The sequence below is a fragment of the Epinephelus lanceolatus genome, chromosome 10, assembly GCF_041903045.1.
Source record: "Epinephelus lanceolatus isolate andai-2023 chromosome 10, ASM4190304v1, whole genome shotgun sequence".
Lineage (NCBI taxonomy): Eukaryota > Metazoa > Chordata > Actinopteri > Perciformes > Serranidae > Epinephelus > Epinephelus lanceolatus.
In genome coordinates this window covers 44,010,281-44,037,491 of record NC_135743.1, presented here as the reverse complement: position 1 = coordinate 44,037,491, position 27,211 = coordinate 44,010,281, and the positions used below count along the sequence as shown (strand labels likewise).

General features: G+C 40.2%; 1 protein-coding gene across 2 annotated transcripts; it reads left to right on the top strand.

The window, feature by feature from the left end:
• Window positions 1-14,884: 14,884 nt before the first annotated feature.
• rwdd1 (RWD domain containing 1) lies at window positions 14,885-26,125 on the top strand. Of its 2 annotated transcripts, none has more exons than XM_033639457.2 (7): window positions 14,885-15,082; window positions 15,832-15,897; window positions 16,510-16,640; window positions 20,328-20,471; window positions 24,331-24,463; window positions 24,539-24,624; window positions 25,177-25,659. In XM_033639457.2, exons 1-6 carry the CDS (start codon window positions 15,010-15,012, stop codon window positions 24,592-24,594), a joined length of 603 nt encoding a protein of 200 aa, XP_033495348.1. In that variant the 5' UTR covers window positions 14,885-15,009; the 3' UTR covers window positions 24,595-24,624; window positions 25,177-25,659. The 2 variants fall into 2 exon arrangements, with proteins under 2 accessions (XP_033495348.1, XP_033495347.1); XM_033639456.2 differs by having other exon boundaries at window positions 14,888-15,082; window positions 24,562-24,624; window positions 25,177-26,125.
• Window positions 26,126-27,211: the final 1,086 nt, after the last annotated feature.

Here is a 27,211-nt window from a genome sequence, read left to right as displayed (position 1 = left end):
CTCACGCCCCCCATTGCCCCGAAAAAGGCACATTCTGTATAAACAAAAGTAGGCAGGCGGCATTTTGCCGCACTCCCTGATTTTGTTTTTATACTGCCAATGCTGAAAGAAGACTGTTAGGGCTTCAGCTCAGGGCAGGGAGGGGGAGGTGAGAGTTGAATTAAAACAAGTACCAGAGCTGTATCTTTTCCCACAGGGCTAATACAGCGATTTGCTTGATACACTGTGCATGTGTCGGCGTCTGTAGCTGCCTGTCTGTGCTCTCCCTAACCTGCGATTTTAAACTGATTTATTTGAGCTTTGAAGTGACTTTTAAGCTTGGACATCAGTTGTTTTTATTTATCTCCTTTAATCAGATGTTATCTTTTAATCACTGGATGTCCAAGCATTAGGGGGTTTTAACAGCCAGACACTGCCCGCTGCCTGCTTGACAGGTGGGAAAACTTCTGCCAGCTGACAGCACAGCGATACATACATGGCAACATCTATGCACCCCGATGTGGACCCCCAGCTTGAAAAAGCAGACAAAAAGATTGCTGACCTGAAAAAGGACATTCGCCGGCTCTCTGGTGAGCTAAATGACAAATCCTCCATGCTGACCGCCCTCCAGGAGGTGGCTCATGAACAGTCGCTCCAGATCGCCTCACTCACAGCGGCCCTTCAGAACACAGTGCCCTGGTGATCCTGGGTGGAGGTGGTCGGCAAGGGTAGAGCCCCTGGCCGTGCTGCCTCACCTCCGCGCCTCAGCCTGTCAAACCGCTACAGCGCCTTGGCATCGGACAGAAATCCAGATGCTGGCCCTGCAGACGCTGCTGCTGCAGCTCCTTCCCTGCCGACCGGTGCTGCTCCGGCCGCTCCCCGCTTGGAGGGGTTGGCCTCAGCATCCAACGGCGCTGTGGCTCCCTCTCCGCCGACCGGTGGTACTCCTGCGGCGCCCTGCACAGATGGATCCACGTCTTCCTCGCTGGCATCTGTTGAGGACCGGAGTGTCTCAGCTGCAGGACACGACCATCGACTCCCTTCCCGGGCATCGGCTTCCGCGGTGCGTCGGAGGCTCCTAAAGGAGGCTGTTCTGAATATTCGTTTTTTCAATGCCACAACTCACTGCTTTCCTGGAGCCACAGTCCCGGTCATCCTTGACAAACTTCCCGAACTCCTTCATTCACTACCTTACTCCATAAACTGGCTGATTTTTCATTTGGGCTCCAACGACATGGCCCGCCAGCAATCAGAGCTGACAAAAATGGATTTTGTTGCTCTTTTTAACCTGTGGAAAGTCAGTTTTTATCAGCGGTTCCCTGCCAACACTGTCCCGTGGTGCAGAACGCTTCAGCAGACTCCTCGCCCTCAATTCCTGGGCCCAGGCTGCCTGTAGCACTTATGGCTTTACTTTTATTGACAATTTTAACTTATTTTGGAACCGGTCCTCTTTTTACAGGGCTGATGGTCTCCATCCGAGCAGGCTGGGCAGCTGCATGTTAGCGGCTAACATTCAGCACGCTGTACAGTGTGCCCCATATGACTGACAGTTACGTACATCGGAAGCACACGCCCCCCTGCTTTCCTCCTTGGTTCATCCCCAATCCATTCCCACATCCCTAAGCATCCCCGTCAGAATCTCAAATAGATTTAATAGACCAGCTTCACCATGGACCAATAGTGACCCAAAAAACGTAGTTCCTGTCACACCTGCTTCACACTCACTACATTGTGACGATGAGCGCACATTCGGCACAGACATTAACCTGGCCGTGCTGAACGTGCGCTCTCTTTTAAATAAAAATTTTATCATAAATGACCTGATTTTAGATAACAAGTTAGACTGTATTCTTTTAACAGAGACATGGCTTGGCACTGATGCACCAGTTGTTCTCACCGAGGCCTGCCCACCAAATTTTAATATTTTATTTTTTACTAGGGGGGGTAAAAGAGGAGGCGGAACTGCTTCAGTCACCAAAAAAACACTAAACTCTACTGAAGTTTTTTTTTAACAGCTACACATCATTTGAGCATCATGCCTTTGTTTTTAGCAGTCCTCCTATTCGCTGTATCACAATTTACAGACCACCCCACTCTTCCACTTCTTTTATCAGTGAATTCTCAGAACTATTAACAATCATACACACCACCTACAACAGAATTTTAATAACTGGTGATTTTAATTTACATGCTGATTTTGTGATCATTTTACCTGCGCCCTGTGATTTTATTGTGGAAAATTTTAACAGTAAATTGAAGTCAGTGCTGGACTCAGTGGTTCCACTTTTAACCAAAACCACAAAAACAAAACCTGCACCCCCGTGGATAAGTGATAACATCAAAAAGTTGAAAAGAAAATGCAGGAGTGCTGAGAGGAGATGGAGAAAAACCAAACTGACAGTTCATTATGAAATATTACACGATCAACTCAAATCCTACAATAAAGCAGTCAAACAGGCAAGAATATCCCACTTTTCAAAACTCATTTCCGATCATAAAAACAACCCCAAATTCCTTTTCTCCACCTTCGATCTTTTAACCAGCACCAATTTTAATAAACCATCCAAGATGTCAACAAACACCCTCTGCGAGGACTTTGCAGACCACTTCAGAAGTAAAATCGATGATATCAGATCCAGTCTTTTATCTCAACAGAATGTAATTTTTAACACACCTGAACAGTTGCTTTTACCTGAGGAAACACTAGTTTTGCCTTGGTTGATGCAAGGACACTTGGTCGAGTTTTCTCCCAGGTAAACCCAACAACCTGCCTTTTAGATCCGATTCCCACATCACTTCTAAAAACATTTTATGGATTCTTTGAGAAACAGATTTTAAATATAGTAAATTACTCTCTTCAGACGGGTGTCTTCCCCACTGCCTTCAAAATGGCAGTGGTGAAGCCCCTTCTAAAGAAGAGTAATTTAGATCCCAACATTATTAATAATTACTGACCTGTATCCAACTTACCGTTTTTAAGTAGGATTTTAGAAAAACTGGTTTTTAACCAAGTAAATGATTGAAACAATGAATGAAACAATATTTTAGAGAAATATCAATCTGGTTTTAGTATGAACCACAGTACCAAGACAGCCCTTTTAAAGATTTTAAATGATATCAGGTTTAATGCAGATTCACAAAAACTCACAGTCTTGGTACTACTGGATCTAAGTGCCGCCTTTGATACAGTAGATCACCACATTTTATTAAACGGACTCAGAAACCTGGCGGGCCTCTCTGGTACTGTTTTTACTGGTTCAGCTCTTATCTCACAGATCGATGTTTCTTTGTAAGTATGGATACATGTTCCTCCAGAACACATAAAATTAGGTGTGGGGTGCCCCAAGGGTCAATTTTAGGTCCAATTCTTTTTAATTTATACATGCTTCCCCTTGGGGATGTCATCAGGAGGCATGGCATCAGCTTCCACAGTTACGTCAGCAATACATTGCCGTGTCTCCTGATGACACAAAGCCAATTGATACCCTTTTAAATTGAATTTTAGATATCAAGTCACGGATGGCAGTGAATTTCCTACAGCTCAACCAGGACAAAACAGAGGTTTTAATTATTGGTCCTGAAGGCAAGAGAGAGAAACTTTTACCAAAACTACAAGATTTTAAACCTTCACAATGTGTGAGGAACCTGGGTGTCATTTTTGACTCTGAGCTTAGTTTTATTCCACACATAAAAAATGTAACAATGGAGAGCAGACCGATGATCATTATCATCATAAGAATACAGCCAGAGTCCGCCCGTTTCTTGGGCCATCTTATTTATCTGACCTGCTTTTATCATATCAACCCTTGTGGATCCTGAGGTCCTCCGGCACCAGCCTTTTAATCGTTCCAAAAGTCAGAACAAAAACCCACGGGGAGGCTGCATTCAGCCATTATGGCCCTCACTTATGGAATAGCCTGCTGGAGAGCATCAGGACTGCAGAGACTGTTGATGTTTTTAAAAGGAGGCTCAAGACTCACCTTTTTAGTTTGGCTTTTAACTGATTTCTTTTACTCTTTTCCTCTATTATATGTTATTTTAATCTCTAATGCTTTTAAATCATTTATTTTTAAATCTTTATGCATTTTATTATTAAATTTCTAAATCTTATTTTTTTTTATCTTTAAATCTTTATTTTTTTCTAAATCCTTAATTTTTTATGCATTTTATCATTATTTTATCTCATTCTTGTTTTATCTTATCTTATTGCCTTTTAGTCTTTTAATTTTTAGTTTTTAGCTCCAGTGTTTCCTCATGTGGGACCTCCACACTGAGAGGTGTGTCCGGTCTGCCTGCGGGTACGTCGTCCTAGAGATCCCTCAGGTCTGGAGGACTGGGAGGCTCTGCACCATGTGTGGAGTCTACCCCGGTCTGTCTGGGTCGGGGTGGTCTCTGTGGCGGCGCTCCCTGTGGCCGTTGGCTGTTACACCTCAGTGTGGATGAGCTCCCCATAGGTTTTTTTTTCCTCACCTGGTTCCTCAGTGCCCAGCCATGTTACTATATTGACTTTGTGTGTGTGTGTGTGTGTGTGTGTGTGTGTGCTTGTGTGTGTGCTTGTGTGTGTGTGTTTATATGTGGGGGTGGGTGGGGCGGGTTTTCAATATTTGTAATATTTTTGTTGTATGTTTTTATTTTGTAAGGCACTTTGTGTTGCAGTTTTAATGTATGTAAAGTGCTATATAAATAAATTTTGATTTGATTATTTGATTTGATATTTACACAAATGCAGTTAGAATAACAGTTGCGTGGCATGTTGCCTGGTCTCCTCTTTGCAGTTAGCTTGCGGTAGCAGGGGCGAGTCAGTGAACGAGTTAATGGAGAGGATGACTTGTGACTCCTGAGTCCAACCCGATCTCACAGAAATACGTGAAATGACCACGACCTTTTAACACCGCATTCCATGGTGGTGGCACGTAATGGGATAAAATTACATGCCAGTGCCACGAAAACAATGCCAATAGGCTCATTCGAGATGAGCCAGGCCTGTGCAGATTCGATCACCGGCGATCGGCGCACAATGCATGCCGGTTAGTTTTGTGTCCGACTTCATCCCGACTTGCTCTGACGTATTACAAAAGTGGACGGCAATAAAACCGCGAGAGCAAGGGGGCCGCAGTTTTTAGAGCCAGGCGCTGCAGTTGCTCTCCACCGACTGCACCACCTGGCTCTCACCTGATCTAACAGCTGACTCAACAATATGACGTTTTAGATAAACTATTCATTTTTGTTGAATTTTAGAGATTAAGATTGTATTTGTCTGATTTGAAGGTTTATTCTGTAACGGAAAAAATGTTGTGTGACTGATGCTGAAGTTTAGTTGTCAGAGACTAAATGCATTCATCATAAACTATACAGAGTCTACTGTGTAGGCTATATTAACACTGGACTTTTTTAATTATTGAAGTAGGCTATTTAGCAACACAGAGACTTGTGGTCAGTGGGATGTGAGGATTCTTAAAATAACATCTGTACAGATGTGCTGTACAGATGTGAAGCCCTGACTGTATCTGACTGAGCCTTAATGAAAACTGTTGTCTTGTATTTTTTTTCCTCTGAAAATATTAACCTTACATTCAAACACAGTTTATTCAGCCTGTGTAAGGTTGATGGGACAGGTCAAACTGATATGATGCTGATTTACAGGAGATATATCAGTTTGTTTTCAGTCCCCAGTTGTTTCAATTATGATAGCCTAGATAGATTTTTGTTAAGTACATAACTCCACATGTGTTCGTTCATAGTTTTGATGCCTTCAGTGAGAATCTACAATGTAAATAGTCATGAAAATAAAGAAAACGCATTGAATGAGAAGGTGTGTCCAAACTTTTGGCCTGTACTGTACATGAACCCACTCATTGTTTTAACCATACCCTCAATCTAGTTCTGACGTATGGAATTGAAATTGATAACCTAAAAGTCTTTCCACAGAATCCCTCGCTATCGGATCATTATCTGATTACTTTTGATTTCTTTTTACTTGATTACACGCCACTCAGCAACAGTTACTATACTAGATGTTTATCAGATAGTGCTGTCGCAAAATTTAAGGAAAAGATTACTCCGTCGTTAAATTCAATACCAAGTCCCTCAGTAACAGAGGTTTCCTCTATCGACTTTAACCATTTTGTCGATAGCGCCATAGGCTCGCTGCGAACAACACTTGACTCTGTAGCTCCTCTTAAAAAGAAGTTAAAAAAGCAAAGAAAGTTCGCTCCTTGGTATAACTCTCAAACCCGTAAGTTAAAACAAATATCGCGAAAATTTGAAAGGAATTGGCGATTAGCAAACTGGAAGAATCTCGTTTAATCTGGACAGACAGTCTCAAAACTTATAAGAGGGGCCTCCGCAATGCCAGAGCAAACTATTACTCAGCAATAATAGAAGACAATAAGAATAACCCCAGGTTTCTTTTCAGCACTGTAGCCAGGTTGACTGAGAGTCAAAGCTCTATTGAGCCTTGTATTCCTTTAGCCCTTAGCAGTAATGATTTTATGAGCTTTTTTAATGACAAATTCTAACTATTAGAGGCAAAATTCATGACCTCCTGTCCTCAGACAGTACCTATCTAACCTCAAACACAGCTGTAAAACCTAATATATATTTAGATTGCTTCTCCCCAATTTCTCTTCAAGAATTGACCGCAGTGATTTCTTCATCTAAATCATCGTGTCTCTTAGACCCCATCCCAACTAGGCTACTTAAGGAGGTCTTACCTTTAGTTAACACTCATATATTAGATATGATCAATATATCCTTAATAACAGGCTATGTACCACAGTCTTTTAAGGTAGCTGTAATTAAACCTCTACTAAAAAAGCCAGAGGTGTTAGCCAACTATAGACCAATATCTAATCTTCCCTTTATGTCAAAGATCCTTGAGAAAGTAGTTGCAGACCAGCTGTGTGATTTTCTCCATGATAATAATTTATTTGAGGAATTTCAGTCAGGATTTAGAGTGCATCATAGCACTGAGACAGCACTAGTTAAAATTACAAATGACCTTCTGATTGCTTCAGACAAAGGACTTGTCTCTGTACTTGTTTTATTAGATCTTAGTGCGGCATTTGAAACTATTAACCATCAAATTCTACTGCAGAGACTGGATCACTTAATTGGCCTAAAAGGTTCTGCACTAAGCTGGTTTAAATCTTATTTATCTGATCGTTTTCAGTTTGTTGACGTTCATAATGAATCATCCTTACGTACCAAAGTTTTTTTTGGAGTTCCGCAAGGTTTTGTGCTCGGACCAATCCTATTTACTCTATATATGCTTCCTTTAGGCAACATCATTAGAAATCACTCTATAAATTTCCATTGTTATGCGGATGATACACAGTTGTATTTATCGGTGAAGCCAGAAGAAAGTAATCAATTAACTAAACTTCATAACTGCCTTAAAGACATAAAAACTTGGATGAGCACCAATTTCCTGATGTTAAATTCAGACAAAACTGAAGTTATTGTTCTTGGCCCCAAACAACTCAGAGACTCTTTATCTGATGACATAGTTTCTCTAGATGGCATTGCTCTGGCCTCTAGCACTACCGTAAGAAACCTTGGAGTAATATTTGATCAAGATTTGTCTTTTAATTCTCATTTAAAACAAACCTCACGGACTGCATTTTTTCATCTGCGTAATATTGCGAAAATTAGGCCTATCCTGACCTGAAAAGATGCAGAAAAATTGGTCCATGCTTTTGTTACCTCTAGGCTGGATTACTGTAACTCTCTATTGTCAGGTAGCTCTAGTAATTCCTTAAAAACTCTCCAGCTAATTCAGAATGCAGCAGCACGTGTACTAACAGGAACTAAGAAACGAGATCATATTTCACCTGTTTTAGCTTCTCTGCACTGGCTCCCTGTAAAATCCAGAATTGAATTTAAAATCCTACTGTTAACTTATAAAGCTCTAAATGGTCAAGCTCCGTCATATTTTAGAGAGCTCATAGTGCCATATTATCCCACCAGAACACTGCGCTCTGAGAATGCAGGGTTACTCATGGTCCCTAAAGTCTCCAAAAGTAGATCAGGAGCCAGAGCCTTCAGCTATCAGGCTCCTCTCCTGTGGAATCATCTTCCTGTTATGGTCCGGGAGGTAGACACCACCTCCACATTTAAGACTAGACTTAAGACTTTCCTCTTTGATAAAGCTTATAGTTAGGGCCGGCTCAGGCTTGCCCTGTATTAGCCCCTAGTTAGGCTGACTTAGGCCTAGTCTGCTGGAGGACCCCCCTATAATACACCGGGCACCTTCTCTCCTTCTCTCTCTCTCTCTCTCTCTCTCTCTCATGTCCTATTATTGCATCTTGCTAACTCGGCCATTCTGGATGTCACTAACTCGGCTTCTTCTCCGGAGCCTTTGTGCTCCACTGTCTCTCAGATTAACTTATATCGCAGCGGTGCCTGGACAGCGTGACGTGTGTGGTTGTGCTGCTGCTGTGGTCCTGCCAGATGCCTCCTGCTGCTGCTGCTGCCATCATTAGTCATTAGTCATACTTCTACTGTTATTATACACATATGACTATTGTCACACATGTATACTGCCAGATATTAATACATACTTTCAACATATTGTACCACAGTAGCCAGAACTATAACCATAATATTATTACTTTCAATAATGTTGTTGTAAGCTACTGTCATTACCTGCATCTCTCTCTGTCTCTCTCTCTCTCTCTCTCTCTCTCTCTCTGTCTCATTGTGTCATACGGATTACTGTTAATTTATTATGCTGATCTGTTCTGTACGACATCTATTGCACGTCTGTCCGTCCTGGAAGAGGGATCCCTCCTCAGTTGCTCTTCCTGAGGTTTCTACCGTTTTTTTTCCCCGTTAAAGGGTTTTTTTGGGGAGTTTTTCCTTATCCGCTGCGAGGGTCATAAAGACAGAGGGATGTCGTATGCTGTAAAGCCTTGTGAGGCAAATTGTGATTTGTGATATTGGGCTTTATAAATAAAATTGATTGATTGATTGATTGATTGATTGATTGATTGATAAAGAAGGAACAATAAACTTGTAAGAATACAATAATAATAATATTAAGATAAATAGAAATGTATAACATAAATACAAAAAATAAGTACAATAAAATAAATAAAAATATATAACATAAAATAAATAAAATAAAGAATAATAAAGTATTAACCTGTGTGTGTGTGTGTGTGTGTGTGTGTGTGTGCGTGTTGTAGCCTGAATGAGGCTGATGTTTGAACAGCATTTTAACAGTTGAACAATAAACACTTTCGAAGATAAAAAAACTTTAGAAGATAATAAAGTATTAACCTGTGTGTGTGTGTGTGTGTGTGTGTGTGACAGCCTGAATGAGGTTGACGTTTGAACAGCATTTGAACAGTTGAACAATAAACACTTTCGAAGAGTTACAACCCTCCCCATGCCTAGCAGCCATGAAAGAGATAGCCGTTTTTAGCATTTAGCTTCAAAGCTAGCACTAATGAATGCTAGTTCACATTACATGATTTTGATGTCGCAGGTGATCTTGAAAGCCACCTTGGGTCAGAGGTGAGTCGGCAGATAGTCTGCCACGACGAGTCCTAATGTGTGAACAAGCCTATGAGCAAGTCGCCCCCTCATCTGTGACTGGGACTGGATATCTGGCATACTAGAAAACAGGAGAAGTGTGACACGACTGACAAAGAGCATCAGCCAATGAGAGGCGAGATACATCCCACGTCAGCATGCAGGAGGACGGAAGGACAAGCCCGACCCATATATCAGTTTGTTTTCAGTCTCCAGTTTCAATTATGATAGTACGGAAGCGTATTGCATTCACTTGACAAATAAAAAAGCCCTGTTTTCCTGAGTAATATTTTCTGTTTTTCGTGGTAATTTTTTCATGTTTTTCGGGGGGGATTTTCTTATGTTTTTCGTGGTAATTTTTTTCTGTTTTTTTGTGGTAATTTGTTTTCCTGAACGAGGTTGCCACCAGACAGTCAGAGATCTCTGCCTTCTGATAGTCTGGGGACACTCCTTTCTAAAGTGTGTTTCACACACTGGAGAAAACGTCCAGCAACAAAGCAACGTCTCTTGCATTTTTGAAAAGGACAGGCCCTCCTGGAAATGTGTGCTCCCCCTTTTCTTGTCCGCAAGGAAACAAACACAAAGAGAGCTTGAAAATGGATGCCGAGAGATTTAACTCCGTTTTATCAAACGTGTGCTCAGTCCACAAGACTGTGGAAATGAAGGACTTACAGTGACTTTGTTTAAAACTTTTAACGCAGTCAGACTATGTTTACGAACACAAGAGTTCAGCGAGCCACCGAAGGACCACCCTGCGGATTTACTATTGGTTCTGCAATGTAGGGAGTTTTTTTAAACTCTGAAATTGTATCCACCCATCTAAACACAAAATCAGGGAGAAAGACATCAGTCTTTAGTTAAGCAAACTTGTGAGTCTAGGTTAGCAACAGGTTGTAACAACATTAGCTGACAAATTTGTGATGAGTAACAATGTCCAGCATGATGGAAAAAAACTGACAACTGAAATCATGTCCATACACGTTTGTCAGCTAACGTTGTTACAACCTGTTACTAACCTAACCTGTTACATTGATCGATAGGCCTACACTAGAAGGATGCAGTCGAAAACATAGCTAGATTATCATACCCTGTGTGTAACTAATTACATGCCTTACCCTTATTGATCCCGTAGTTGAAACTGTCTAGGAGCAGGAGCACGGATGCAAAATACATCCATGAGCAGGAGTCACCATGGATGCAGGGGTCACAAATATTACACCAAAAAACAGAAAAATAAATAAATTACTCAGAAAAACAGAAAAAATTACTCAGAAAAACAGAAAAAATTACTCAGAAAAACAGGGCTTTTTTTATTTATCAAGTGAATGCAATACGCTTCCATATGATAGCCTACATTGATTTATTAAAATGCTTTACAGATGATCTGTAGTTTATGTTCATGGTTTAACCTCCATTTTACATGAATTTTCCTGTAAATCAGCATCATATCAGTTTGACCTGTCCCCTCAACTACAGGGGCTAAATAAACAGTGTTTCTATTTTCTATATCAGTGTTCATATTTTCAGAGGAAAAAAAATACAAGACAACAGCTTACATTAAGGTTTGTTCTTCCATCCTCCTGCATGTATAGTCAGACACAATCTATTCAGCCTGTGTAGTTGAAGGGACAGGTCAAACTGATATGCTGCTGATTTACATGAGAATTCATGTAAAATGGAGGTTAAACCATGAAAATAAATTACAGATCACCTGTAAAGCATTTTAATAAATTTATATTTCATAATAAATCAGAGACTGAGAACAAACTGATATTTTAATAAATTGACATTGTATAGGACAGGATGAAAGTGTTTCTGTGACTTCCTGTACGGACTTAAGGCTGCTGGAAACTGTCCAAAAACTGTCCGACCTGTCAGTTTCGCTTTTTGTCACCGCCCCCTGCTGCAGCCGCCTGCTCTCACCTACTTTCCAGGCGAGGCGCAGTTCATCTCAAACAAGCCTATTGAGAAACACCTTCAGATAATCATTTTTTTTTATTTTTATTTTAAATCTTTATTGAACATATTGCACATCATGTACAATCAATTGCACATAGCATCCATCATGCAAATACAGTCATTAAACAGAGCAATAAACAAAAGCCAGGGCCATAACAAAGGATAAGATATAATAAAATAATAAAGTAGTTAATAAAATAAAATAGAAAATAAAAGGAAAAAGAAACAATCATGGCACATTCAGCCCGAAGTCCAGTAATCAATCCGATAAATCAACTCTTCCAAAATACTGGAGAAATCCAGCATCACATAAGCTGTGCTCAAATACAGATTTTAAATTTAACACAAACATTTATAGTTTGTAGGGCCTTATTATTGACAGAGGATTTGATAGATTCTAAGTACTGCTCCAACTCTTTGTAAAATACAGGGTCTTCTATTTTAAAACTTGCACTTGTGTATAGGAATTTGGTTGGAAGGATCAGTAGATTTATCATATAGACTAAGCTTTTTCATGCAATTTTCTGTCATTGGGGAAAAAACAAATAAAACATGCTCATACAATAACACAAAATCTTTGTAAACCATGCCATTAATACATTTAACAACATCTTTCCATAATTTACTAGAATATTGACATTTCCAACAGATGAAACACAGTTTCTGGATGAGCTGCACACAAAGAACACTTTATATTGATATCTGGTTTAAATTTTCTTGGAAAATGTTTAGCTGGATAAATCTAATTAGTAATTAAGTATTTATGGGGCAATGTCTACACTTTTATCCAGGGAATGTTGTTAACAAAATTCCAATAAGCAATGACATATGGTTTTGTAACAACTTCATTCTGAAATAGAGACCGGATAGCTTTGTTATTTTTCTTACATGCTGTTGAAAGACACACTTTTCCACATGGAGCATCATCAAGATTAACAATATCAAAGTCAAAGTCAAAGTCAAAGTCAGCTTTATTGTCAATTTCTCCACATGTACCAGACATACAGCGGAATCGAGAAGACGTTTCTCGCTATCCCACGGTGACAGAAACATCAACTGGGAATGATCTCCTGCACAGAGTCACAGGGCCATATGGTATAGCCCCCATTACTAGAGCAAATTCCCTCGCTGTGACAGGGAAATCATAATAAGAAATAAATTCATCAAAACTCATGAGACGACCTTCAGTGTTAATCAGCTGACTCACCAAAAAAATGAAAAATACTCTTCTTTTTATACAGAATGTCTCTAATATTCCATATAACGCTGTGGCGAGAAGTTGTGCTTGTAGATTAAGTTCAATTCCAGTAAAGCCTGCTTGTGAAAATTGCATAGTTTAACAGGTATCTTGTTTATCTTATAATTGCAAACTAATAGGAATGGGAGTCCTCCAATTTGGTCAAAAACAAATTTCGGGATAAAGTTCCACATGGAGGATTGGGACAGTGAATCATGCTTTGATAGAATACAGCAACTACCACACAGGCAAGCAAAGCAGGCAGAAGCTGAGGTCACAGGTCAGTCACTGAAATCAATCCACAGTGCAGAACACTGTGAAACAACAAAAACTGTGATTCGTTTTTCTTCATCGCACTGGACCCGATGTAGGAATCTCAGTTATCAAATAGACTTCTGCAAATTACCTGCGGAGGGCAGCAATATGCCTATGTTGCATAGTGTGACGGAAATCCTTCAGAAGAAGAAGAAGAAGAAGAAGAAGAAGAAGAAGAAGAAGAAGAAGAAGGAATCTTCCTTCGGGCTCCTGCCCATGTAGGGGTGGAAGGAAATAAGAAAGTAGAAATACTGGCAAAACAATCACTGAAACAACAGTTAATTTGACATGCAAGTGCCATTCAGTAGCTAAAGCAGAGGTTAAAACTATCAAAAAGGACTGTGTGTACAAAACCTGGCAGGAGTATTGGAACTGAAGTCATACAGGAAGACATCTTTACAGTATTCAAAACATGTAGGTGTTGTAGATTACAGCCCAAGAGAAGAGATGGTCATTACCCATCTGAGGATAGGACATACAGGATGAAATGAAGCTCTCTATAGAATAGGGAAGCATCCTATTGGAATATGTACACACTTTAACAAACTGAAAACAGTCAATAATAGGACTAACCAAAGAAAAGCACTCTGCTAGAAAGGACATCAAGGAATGTACGTAAGGTTCTATTTAATAATTTAAGAGTAATAAGAATAAGAGAGAGAATTAAAAATTTCTTTTAAAGGCCCAGTGTGTAAAATGGGTTGGAAACAGTGACATCAGTGGCCAAATTCTAGATTGCAGGACATACCGAGTGGGGACCCCCTCCCCTCTCTGCTCAATCTCCAGCCCGCACACTGACTGACAGCATAGCCGGTAAACAGAGCTCAGCTGCTAATTTAGCCTAGCGATATCTCCGGACTATAGTAGCTGCAATGGACGACTTTGAACACGATTTTGAAGAGTTTGTTGTAGCGGACACAGACCCAGAGCCTTACCTGTTTGAGCCAGAGCATACAGATGAGGAACTCCATGTGTTTGATGCTGAGCGGGCGAGAAGAGAGGCTGAATACACAGAATGGGATTCGGTGCTACTGCTACCATCGTTGGGGAGATATATCATCAGGAGGAAAAGCGCTGCAGAGAGTGCATCACAAGGAGTGAAGTTACGTCGTCTTTTCCTCGCAGATGACGGTTCGGGTTCATTCTCTCCTGTTGCGTGGTAAGTGTGGTCCATTCGCAAACTTTATAACTAAAAAAACTTTTCACTACTCTCTATCGACGAACTACTAACACTCTCTGCTGTTTCCTCCTCCTTCTTCCTTCCTCCCACCGTCTTCGTTGGTTCATTTATACACGCGAAACGCGTTCTCTGGCTGGCTGGATTGTCCGCTTGGTCTGCCGTACATACATGGCGGCGCAAGATGGCGACCTCTCTAAAGCAAGGCCCTTGCTATATATACATATAAAAGCATAATTATAAGGCTACGAAAACCAAACGAATTTTATTTTATAGCGATTATACACTTGTATAAACATATTAATGGGTAGAATATTCAGATTCAGATTCAGATTGACAATAAACCATGCCAAATATTACACACTGGCCCTTTAATGTTTTCTTGCCAATCTACGGCTCCACACTCCAGTCCACTAGGTGACGGTAATGCACCTGAAAGCTGGTTAACAAAGCAAACCGACAATAAACCATACGGAAAGCCGCCTGTGTGCTGTAGACCCAAACAATGGATCAGCACAGTGTCATTGTCACACCGAAGATAGTAAAAACTACTCAACAAAGCACCTACAGTTACAGCGCCCACACGCACAATCAGTTGTATCTCCTCCAAATGAAATGTTACACAACCACATCACTGTACCGTACAGTATGACGTTTCAGACCTGACAGGCAGAATGACGACATCATCGATTTCCGACCGTTGGGCCAGTGGAGCACGCAGCACAGCAAAGTACAGCCGGCGTGTTAGCTTCAACACAGCGGTGATGATCTGTCTACTTTCCAGATAACCTGCAGCCACACCAAAATGACAGACTACGCCGAAGAGCAAAGAAATGAACTTGAAGCGATAGAGTCCATTTACCCAGACTCTTTCACAGGTATGCTTTATATCAATGAGATGTCAGACAGGAAAGAGAAATTGAGCTAGCCCAAAGGCTAAGTTAGCAAGTAAACGTTTCTGAGCTGGCTGGTAACATTAGTTCATTTTACTGTAAGCTAAATTCAACAAACTTAGATAACAACTTCCTGTGGCACAGAGTACTGAAGAGTTATTGTTACTCTAGCTACATGTGGCACAACAGATATAGACAGGCTGTTACAGTGGGCCTTCACTTTGGCTTACAGAGACAGAAAAGTACACCAAACTTAAGGAGATACATTTTTCCCATTATTTGTGTGACAATCCGTGTTGAAATGTGTAATCTCTAAATATATAACACCTTCCATAAAGACAAAAAGAGAAATGTAATATAAATATAAAATAGATCTGCAAATACACAAACAAGGAGAGAGATTTGTCTCTCTATTTGTGTGGGGAGATGGACATCCCCTGTGTTAATGTGTAACCTGTAAATATAAAAGAACTTATATAAAAGAGACTTACAAAAAGAACTTATAAAAAAAAAAGAAGATTTTTAGACTTTATATTTTGCAAATATAAAAAAGCTGGAAATACAGGGCTTAATGTCAATTTTTGTAACCCAGGCAGCTTTCTCTTACCCAGCAGATTACTAATTAGCTCATGGTGAATTTAGGTATACCTGCTTTTCAGATATCATGATGTTGAAATAATAAAACTGAATAATAATACTGAAATACTGATGTGTGTGTGTGTGTGTGTGTGTAGTGCTTTCAGATGATCCCATCAGCTTCACTATCACAGTCACATCAGATGCTGGGGAAAATGATGAAAGTGAGTATTCTTATGTGTGTGGTTAAAATTATGTGTGTTCATAATGAAATGTGTCAGTGATGTTAAAGGAGATATTCAAAATATGGTGAGAGAAAAAGTAAGGGCCTGTCTCATTTCTACCCCTTAAATCTTCAACTTGGTATCATTGAGTGCCCTCATTTGCAAGATAACCCTTGATGAGCGAAGTGAGAAATATTAGGATAGAGATCTTTCCCTAAGAAATGGGACACCACTTCATGCAAATCGGCATGGCCGACGTTTTTGTTTTCCAAAACTTGCCAAAGTTGCTGACATGCAAGGTGTTCTGGGAAATTTCATCTTCCACTTCGTTGAAAGTGTGGGTCGGGGTTCCCTTGGAATCTAGGGTGGATTTTAAGTGTTGGAAACCACTTCCACTAATTCTGTTTTGGGACTCCACTAGCCTAAATGTGAACGCGCACAACCAAGTGCAAAAGGGTATTTCTAGGGGAAGTGTGGGTATTGGGACAGGCCCTAAGTGTGGATGAAACAGTGTTGTGGTGTGGATTGAGTTGTGAAAACTGAACAGTAAATACCTGTAAAAAGTGAAATACGGGAAACTGATAATATGAGCTGTCTGTTTTCTTCTTGCAGCTGTGGAAGCAACATTAAAGTTCACATATGTAGAGAAATATCCAGATGAGCCTCCGCTGTGGGAGATACACTCCCAGGAGAACCTGGAGGACAGAGATGTGAACGATATCCTTACCTTACTGCAGCATCAGGTCTGTCCACCTGAACTTAATGTGATCACCTTTATTTTTGTGGTCATTGGTCCATGTCCTCTATCTTCTGCTTGACTGTCAACCTGTTATCTGGAGTTGTTCACTGTTTTGCACTGGATGCTCTTGCAGATATTTTTTGTACTGCCAAAAGAGCAAAGTAAACCACTTGCAGATCAACTGAAATGTAACGTCATGTTTTTTTTCCCCTTTAAGGTATACATACACCAGGGAAAAGTATCAATAATAATAATAATAATAATATTAATAATAATAATGATGCAGTTTATTTATAGGTGCCTTTCAAAGCACTCAAGGACACCTTACAAGACACCATTAATATGCAGTAATAAGCTAAGAAAATAACTGTACAAAAATCATAGGTAGAAAAACTAGGTATAAAATTGTCATCATAAAGTCATCATCAGTACAAGTTTTAAAGTGTGTGTCACCAAATCAGACTGTATGTGCGATCTTGAAAATGTGTGTTTTCAGATGGGATTTGAAGGTGGAAAGGGAGTCAATATTGCGATTGTCATGTGGGGAGAGAGTTCCAAAGGCAAGGGGCAGAACGGCTGAAGGCTCTTGAACCCATGGTAGTCAAGAGGGCAGATGGTGATGTGAGTTGAATTGCAGAAGAGGATCTAAGAGTACGGGAGGGAGTGTAGATATGCAGGAGTTCAGACATGTAGGAAGGGGCTTGATTATGAAGGGCCTTTAAAGGGATAGTGCACCCAAAAATGAAAATTCAGCCATTATCTACTCACTCATATGCCGATGGAGGCCCTGGTGAAGTTTTAGAGTCCTCACATCCCTTGCGGAGATCGGCGGGTGGAGTGGCTGGCACACGTAATGGTAGACGGCGCCCCAGACTAACGTCCAAGAACACAAAATTGAATCCACAGAGTACCTCCATACTGCCCATCCATAGTGATCCAAGTGTGCTGCAGCCGCAACATAAAAAGTTGTTTCGAAAAACGTCATATGAACTCTGTTTTTGGCCTCACTGTAGCCTGTAGCTCTGACTGCTTCTCTGTGCTCAAACTACAAATCTACTGTGTAGTAGGGATGGGTCATGATTTTCGAATTTCAAATAGTCAGGGTCCGACGTTAAGGTTTTTTCCTACTTGCCCTGCCGGGTAAGTACTTCTCAAATCTACTTGCCCCATCTAAATTCTTACTTGCCCTGCCTAAAAGGTTCTTTTTCTGGCTGTGTGGTGCATATTTTCGCTCATGACTTATATCTTACGTCAGCAGAGACGCTCAGCCAATGGAGGCAGCAGCACATAAAAAAGCAGCACATTGCAACTGGCCCCTCCGAGGACAGACACAGGAGAGGAAATACACGATTACAGGCCTGGAATTAAGTCATTTTTAGGGCAAGGCCACTTTGGCCTTTGATAAATACAAATTTATTGGGGCATCACGGCCAAAATGTGGGGCACCAAGGCCAAAACCAATGGCGCAATAACAATATGTGCTAACTACATTGAATGAAGACAAAACAATATATGTGCTGAAAAACAGTACTGAGTTTGTTAAAACTGGGTGTGCATGACTGGGGATATATCTCGTTTCTTGTTGTTTTGATTCATATCCCTTATTTATTAAGTCTTTGAAATCTCTTTATTCTTTTGTTAGCTCCTAGTTATTAAGAAATTATTATTAGAAGAAGATTCTTTATTGTCCTTTCTCAGCACATTACATACATTTGACCTCTGCATTTGACCCATCCTACTGTATACACTGGGAGCAGTGGGCAGCCACAGGGCAGCGTCCGGGGACCAACTCCAGTTCTTTTGCCAATGCCAGTGGTCAGGGTCACTGACAGGAGTATTCACCTAACATAGCCTACATATCTTTAATTATATAATTATTTATATGTCTCTATGGATATTTTTACATAAATCCCCAATATTTAATTTGCCTTTAAAAAAATCCTCTTCCTTCATTTAATTTGACAATGTTTATTGTATTGTATTATATGTATTAATTCTCTATAGAATCTTGTATGTTCTTTAATGTGTGTTCAATTTATTAAAAGAAAAAAACAAAAAAAAACCCAACATTTTGGTGAACCCTGCAGCAAAGTGAACCCTCTTCTTCAGACAGGATCTTTGCCTCCCAGTTTGTTCCTGGCGGCAGAGCAGAGTGATCCGTCTTTCTTCTCAGAGGATCTTTGTCCCATGAGAGCAGGCAGCTGTTCTCCGTGTCCGCATTTAAAACAACTTTTGCTGGCGATTTGACAGTCACTAGAAGCACATTATGACCATTTGTAAAAGTTTCTGTGTGGTACATGTGTTGTACATGAGCTAACGTTAGCGGGTAAGGACTGAGAGGCTGTCCGGTATGTGTGTGTGTCCGAGTCGGTGCTGCTTGCCCGATCGGGCATGTCTGCGCAGGGTCTGCTGGCCTGCCGGCTATTTTTACTTGCCCCGGGCATTCGGGCAACCGTTAATGTCGGACCCTGATAGTCGTTTTATTTTTGAAAAATTGATTTTTTAATGCGAATATTACTATTCGCCGTCTTATTTCCCCCCCTTTATTTGACATGCAATTCAGCTCCTAACCGCATGAGGGCAGTATAGGATTGCTACAGCGGTGTGAGATGGGCTACCAGCTAGTTTGATGCTCTTCTACAAACAGGAGAAACATGCAGAGACTACTACTCCGCGAGGAATGTCCGCAGTCATTTGGGCTTTCATAGTCGAGCACACTTCCGCGTTGTAGTTTCCTGTAAAAATGTCCGTGAAAAATCCCCGCAATGTGAAAAACACATGCCGAGCAGTCACTGGTGCGCAGAGCGGAGTCCACGCGGTCGTAAAATCTGAGCTTTGCGCGCACAGGGCTTGCGGACGTCCACTTTGAGTCCACGCGGACCTCCGTGGAGTCTGTTCGCGTCCGTTCCGCCCGAGTATGTTCAGGCATTTAATGATGAATGGATCTCTGTGTGCGTGGCTCCGGGGTGGGGGGCGATTATTCAAAAAATTGTCGAATAGTTGCCACAATTTTTGAATAGTGTTTTTGCTTGCGCTGCCCATCCCTAATGAATACCAGTAGTGTTGCAAAATTTAATGAAATACCTATAATGCAATGCAAGTAGTAATCATCAATTTTATTTGAAAAAGAGAATAGTTATACACGAAATATGTCATTTTCAGACAATTACATGGAAGAAAACCATATTTTTATAGCTTCCCTTAGTGGCTTTCGGGTCATATAGACCCAAATACCATTTACAAGCACAGAGTGCTTTCCAGTTAATAGCAGATTGTAACTAACAAGCTGACACAACAACTGTTAAACAGTTTAGCTCAGTTTGTCTTGTATCTTGAAAGTTCTCTGAGAATGTCTTTCACATACAGTACAAGCAAAAATTGGCATTGTTGCTGAAATATCCCCAATTGAATCGAATCCGAATTCGAATCAAATAAATTCAGGAATCAGTGGTGATACGCAGCCCTAATATTTAACAGGAAGCCAGTGAAGTTGCTGGAGAACAGGAGTGATATGATCTATGGAGGGAGTTCCAGTAATGGCAGGGGCGGCTGAATTCTGGACCTATTGGAGTTTGACATTTGAGAACACCAACTAGCTGCTGTCTGATGAGAATATTAAGAGTTAGTTAGGGTTTCATAAATAGACCAATAGAATCATTATCAACCGTGTTTATATGTGTTTACTCTTCAGGCAGAAGAAAACCTGGGCATGGTGATGATTTTCACGCTGGTGACAGCTGTTCAGGAGAAACTCAATGAAATTGTGGATGTGATGAAAAACAGACGAGAGGAGGAGAAACGGCGGAAAGAGGCAGAGGCCGAGGAAGCAGAGAAGGTAGCAACAGCCAAAATATACATTGCACATACATTTACCATATTTCCACATGGTGATAAATCATTTCAGCCATATTTCTCAGCTCTACTTTGAGAACATAACACTGTATACTACAGGCAGATAAACTGCATGCTTCTTGGCAATAAATCTTATACCATTGGAAAGCCTGTTTATTTCTCTTTTAAATGGTGCCACATTTGTAATTTCATCCTCTCCACTCCCAAATTCTGGAGGTAGTCTCTGACAAACCCCGCTCTGTGAGGGCGAACGTTGTCATCTTGGAGGATAGAGTTCGGTCCCAGAGTGTGGCAATATGGGATTACCACTGGTTGCAGAATTTCATCTCAGTATCTTTCTGCATTGAGATTGCCTCCAATGATGACAAGCCTCGTTTTTGAACTTTGCCATGCGCGATACAGAGAGTAGAGGAGGATTGTAAGGCGTGACCATGTAGAGACAGAAATGACGTCGTTGTGTAAACAATTTTAGTTTATGAAGAGATAAGACGGAGCCCTCTCCTCTCCTCTTATATGCTTTACTCACAAGTGTGTGAATTGACCTGGATATGAAACGTCTGTAGCGCCAAATAATATAACGGTAGTTTCTAAAGAGCTAAGATGGGAAAAAAAGAAAAAATAGTTGTATATAGGGGAAATACTGAAAGAGATGTTAGTTTCACTGAACAAATGCCTATTTTCAGCGCATTTTATGCTGTTACATTCAAAGCAATATCAGCCTAATAATTCCAGAATGATTAATTCTCACCAAGTAGAACTACTAAAGTCATCTGGTGAAAAATAATGCATCCTTAAAAAAATATATAAATCGCAACACATTCAATGACAGAATCTGTAACCTTAATTGACGTGGATGAAAACAAATGATGTACAAATTTGTTCCATTTTAGATGATAGCGGTGGACCAATTTCATATTTGTTTACTTACACAAGCACGTATCTCTTGTTTAGAATAGAAACTCAATAAAATCTGTGTTGTTGGCACCGAAAACCTGTAAGGTCTACTTTTTCTACACAGAAAATTCACAGGAGGAATCGATAAGGGAATCGATATAGAATCAGATGGATAAGCAGAATCAATAATGACATTGATATCATTAAAATCCTTTCAATTCCCATCCCTAGTTACAACAAAGAAATAATCTACTGCAAACAAAATTCCTAACTTTTTGTGCTTAGTTTATTTACCAAACCAAAATGTAAATTATTTCCAGTTACTGTATGTACCTGTATTATTTCACAATGACCCAGTTATTTACTGTCACAGTGATGCAACTAGTTGCCAGTAATTTATTGTAAATGTACAGTCACATATTTTACAGTGTAGGTTTCCTGTAAGCTCTAAATTTAACTTGGACTTAAAAGATAGGCAAGTCAAGTTCATTCATAGCCACCTTATTCCTAGCCCCATGATACCTTGCGTGAATTATGTAGACAACTTCCGGCATTGAACCGAAACCGGCGATTTCCAATGGTAACAGTTTGTTTACAGTACTCTATTCTTCTTTCCAAAGAGCAATTTGGAAATAAAATGTGCAGTACACCACCTGATATACCTGAAACGGCATTATGTGATCATAAATCTGCCATCTCAAAGCATTGGTTTTTTTTTCTTTTCAACAGAGCACGCTAACAATTAGCTTGCCTTGCTCTGTTAAAATATTGTTAACTTTAACATGGCCCGAGCTAGCTTAAGGTAAACATCTGCTCCTTCTAAAGGTGATTTCTGATGACTTATTAAAAAAAACAAATTTATATACTTTATTAATCCCCCTGAGGAAAAATCTATTTTTTCACTCTTTTTGTCATTAACACACAGGTCTGAAAGACACACACATGCACAAACAGGACCTATACATGCACAAAGTGGAGAGATTTGAGTGGAAAGTGAGGGGGCATTTGGCAAACATTTAACATAATTCAGTATTAATTGTAGCTCCATGTAAAGTGAATAAATGTGATGTTTCTCAGCTAATCCTCCGCTTGTCTGCATTACCGACGCAGTTTACACGTTCCCGGGACTCCAGGGGTTTTTCGGACCTAATTGTATTGTGGAGTTTTGCACAGCGGCGACCGAATCTTTGCTCTCAAATCATAAAAAAATATGATGGCACAACAGTCTCCTTCGGTACATTATTCTGTGCTTTCTTTTGGTTTTCACATTGGCTAGTCATCCTGTTTAATTTGTCTTCTGATTAAATCAGAACCGTTGAAACAAGTTGTAGGAAGCCTCTGCAAGTAATTGGTTGCTGGCAGACACTCTGTGCTGCAATAAAATGGTTAGTCAGCAGTGCCGTGCACTGTAGAGCCGATACGCTGCTGGTTCTGCTGGCCTGAATAGAATATAATGTCTATAGCCTACTGTTGTGTACAGCCTTATAGACTGAGCTGAGTAGTGATGCGCGGGACCCGCAAATGGAGCTGCGGGTCGGGCAGCAGTGATCGTCTGTTAAATCGGTCTGTAAATGATATTTTGACATTATTGGCTATTACTGTCATGGCATCCGAAGGTACTGATGCGTTGAGCAGGTGATAGTCCGCGGTCATTTTCAAAACACACTTGTGTCATGCACTCCAAAAGAAACTTGTTGAAACTTTAAACAATTTATTGTACAAAACGGGGTAAACAAACGTTGACAAAAACGGTTCCATAATTCATATTAAATTCAAAAGATAACGAAAAAACAGCTACAAGTTAGAGGGAATAGTGATAAAGTGGTAAAACTTGGCATTGATCCACAGCCTCAGACGGATGCGCTCAAGCGTGCCGTACGCACAAGCTAGGCTAGGCTGTAGGCTGTACTATATTTTCACATTTTTAACAATGCAATTTAAAAGTTTTGATTTTTATTGATAACCTACCAACAACAAAAAGACTACATTTAGCACCAAAAAAAAGGAAAAAAAAGTAAATAAAAAAACGAATATTGAATACCAAATTTTCATAACGAATACCTACCCATAGAAACGAATATTCGAATATCCGAATATTTGGGTACAGCCCTACTAAGCTGAAGACAAAAATTTAGCTTATACTAGTTGTTAGTCGTTACAGACACGGACAGTGCAACAGGTACCAGAGCTCCGCAAAGACATTTTAGAAAATGCTTAGTTAACATTTGTTAAATCTTTGTTAAAATGTAAATCAGTATTTGTTTGAACTGAAGGCAAATTACTTTAGAAAAGAACCAGTGTTGGTGGTTAGCCACCAAGAGAAGCCACAGGGACTAACCACAGACAGTCTATAGCACTAAATAGTTTACTGCTACTTCCGCTATCTCACAGGAAGTTGCGCACATAATTATTTCTACAGTAGTGCCCTCAGGAACAAGGTGGATAGCACATTTTGGCACTTTGCATGGTAGAGTCTTGCACTTGTAAATGCAGCAATAAATTGTGTTTACTGACAGTGGTTTTCCAAAGTGTTCCTGAGCCCATGTAGTAATATCCTTTATACAGTGATATTGGTTTATAATGCAGTGCAGTCTGAGGGGTCAAAGGTCAGGGCCATACAGTGTTGGTTTTCAGTTTCTGAACTGTTGTGCTTTGAGTAACATTGTTCTTAAACTGTTGGACTGTTTGCCCACGAAGTGTTTTCACAAAATGGTGAATCTCCTGTCCCAAGTTTCCTGGAACATTTTGCAGGCTTTAAATTCAGAGTGGATATTTACAAATAACAATGAAGTTTATCACTTTGAACTTAAAAAAAGCTTGTCTTTGTACAGTGCAGTGTCTCAACTTTTTGGGGTTTTAGGATATTAAGTTCAGTATTAGGTTAAGGAGTGAATGTTGTCAATGATAGTATGTAAGTGTGTGTGTGTGTGTGTGTGTGTGTTTGACAGGTGGCTTTCCAGGGTACAGTGGTAACCATTGAAAACTTCCTGGTGTGGAAAGCAAAGTTTGAGCAGGAGATGGCTGAGCTGAGGAGGAAAAAGCAGAAAGAAGAGGAGCAGGGAGGAAAAGCCAAGCTCACTGGTAAAGTCTGATGCTGTTACTTAAAACTCAAAACTTGCAAAGTTGATAAGGCTGCTTAAAACACATGAAATAAAGAAATGTTGTCTGTTCCACACCAGGTAAACAGCTGTTTGAGACAGACCACAATCTAGACACATCTGACATTCAGTTTCTTGAAGACGGTGAGTTGATATATTTGATAGAGAATGACCAATTGATCATCTTGTTACAGTTCTGCTGGTAAACCTTGGGTCCTGGCATTCATGTGGATGCCTCCTGACACTCTCCCCCCACCCAAACACTGTTGCTGACCAAGTACCCCCCATCATGAAAACGATAGCTGTAGAAGTTGAACTGTAGCATGCAATGATTCCTTAAGGAACTGATAACTTAATCAAGATGCTGGTTTGTTACTTTTTAAAAATTTGATACTTTCCTAGTAACCCTACCAAACCCAACGCATTGCTATCACTAATAATAAGCTGACAGATGGAGTTATAAGGTCTATTCATGGGTTAAACACATACTACTGTACTGAAAAAATGCATTTCTTTCCCTCCTCATATTTTCTGAATTAATTAATAGTCTGCAGGCCGGATGGAAATCTTTGGCAGGCCGGATGTAGCTCCCGGGTCACCATTTGACAATCACTGCTGTACAGACTGGATCTGTTGGAGATTGGTTTGTTTTAAGCACTAGCTGTACTCTAACACACATGCTTTCCTTCTCTGCAGCTGGAAACAATGTTGAAGTGGATGAGTCACTGTTTCAGGACATTGAGGATTTGGACTTGGATGAGGATGACCCAGATTTTGACCCTTTAGAGATGGGAAGTGATGAAGACTAAACAGGAGGAAGACAGAGGACTGCTGAGGCCTCGCTTTCTTCTGGAATATGATTATCTGACCAGACACATTTATTTTTCAAAGACTCTAACAGTTAGAGAGGGAATCTTTATAAATACAACACACATACAGCCATCAGTGTTCATTTCTATATCTGAACAATTAAATGACCAAATAAACGTGACTTGGATGTGGTGTTGACATGTTTGACATGCAGGAGATGCTTTACAATTCAGCAGCAGAGACAAACAGCAAAAAAGTAAAACCATACAGTTATACAACACTCATTCAAGGAGGAAAGAGAATAATAAATCAGTCAGTCAATGAATTAAGTAATAAAAAATACGTATACCTATTAAAGGGCCAGTGTGTAATATTTGGCATGGTTTATTGTCAAATCTGAATCTGAATATTCTACCCATTAATATGTTTATATAAGTGTATAATTGCTATAAAATAAAATTTGTTTGGTTTTCATAGCCTTATAATTATGCTTTTAGCAAGGGCAAAGAGCATGGATACCAAGAGGTGAAGCTCCGTTGAATTTTTGCCAACAGCCACTAGGGGCGCTGCGGTAGCGCTGCCGCCATTTTGGACTGTTGAGCTTGGACTGTTGTGCCTAGACAACATGCAATATATACTAATATACAAACACACATATATATATATATATATATATATATATATATACATACATACATATGGCCTCTTGGACCATTTATATCAGAACTGATTACTGCTTTAGCATTAAAATATATCATATTAAAATAGCCTATATATTATTATTATTATTATTATTACTGTACAAACTGTAAATAAATCTTTATTCCTGACTGTGTGACGTCGCCATTAATGTGTTTCTAGTTAAAATATTGATTTTATTTTTTGGTAGATTGGCTTATGGGGTGATTTTGAAGGAGTATTTAAGTTAATCTTCTCATAAGTAGATGTAATATGTAGAGATGCCGTCTCGGCCGTTTTTCTTCGTTGTTTTTTTTTTTTTTTTTTTTTTGAAGTCCATATTTTGCTTTACAAAAACGTGAAAAAGCAGCTGTGACCAAGCTATCACGAGGTGAGTAGCATTGTAAGCATAATTAATAGCGATATACTTCAGTTTGTCTGTGTGTTTTTGTATGCAAGTGGGTCTGCTGCCGTCTGCTGACAGTCCAAAATGGCGGCGGTAGGCTGAAACCATGGGCGAGTCTGTTGCTATGGGGTGTTCTATTGAGCTTCGCCTCTTGGTATCCATGCTCTTTGCTAAGGGCCTTGCTTTAGAGAGGTCGCCATCTTGCGCCGCCATGTATGTAAGGCAGCCCGAGCGGACAATCCAGCCAGCCAGAGAACGCGTTTCGCGTGTTTAAATAAACCAACGAAGAGAGCGGAAGGAAGGAAGGAAGGAGGAGGAAACAGCAGAGAGTGTTAGTAGTTCGTTGATAGAGAGTAGTGAAAAGTTTTTTTAGTTACAAAGTTTGCGAATGGACCACACTTAACACACAACAGGAGAGAATGAACCCGAACGTCATCTGCAAGGAAAAGAAGACGCAACTTCACTCCTTGTGATGCACTCTCTGCGGCGCTTTTCCTCCTGATGATATATCTCCCCAGCGATGGTAGCACTGAATCCCATTCTGTGCAGCAAAATGGGAGCAGAGGATTCAGCCTCTCGTCTCGCCCATTCAATTCAATTCAATTCAATTCAATTTTATTTATAAAGCCCAATATCACAAATCACAATTTGCCTCACAGGGCTTTACAGCATACAACATCCCTCTGTCCTTAAGACCCTCACAGCGGATAAGGAAAAACTCCCCAAAAAAAAACCCTTTAACGGGGAAAAAAACGGTAGAAACCTCAGGAAGAGCAACTGAGGAGGGATCCCTCTTCCAGGACGGACAGACGTGCAATAGATGTCATACAGAACAGA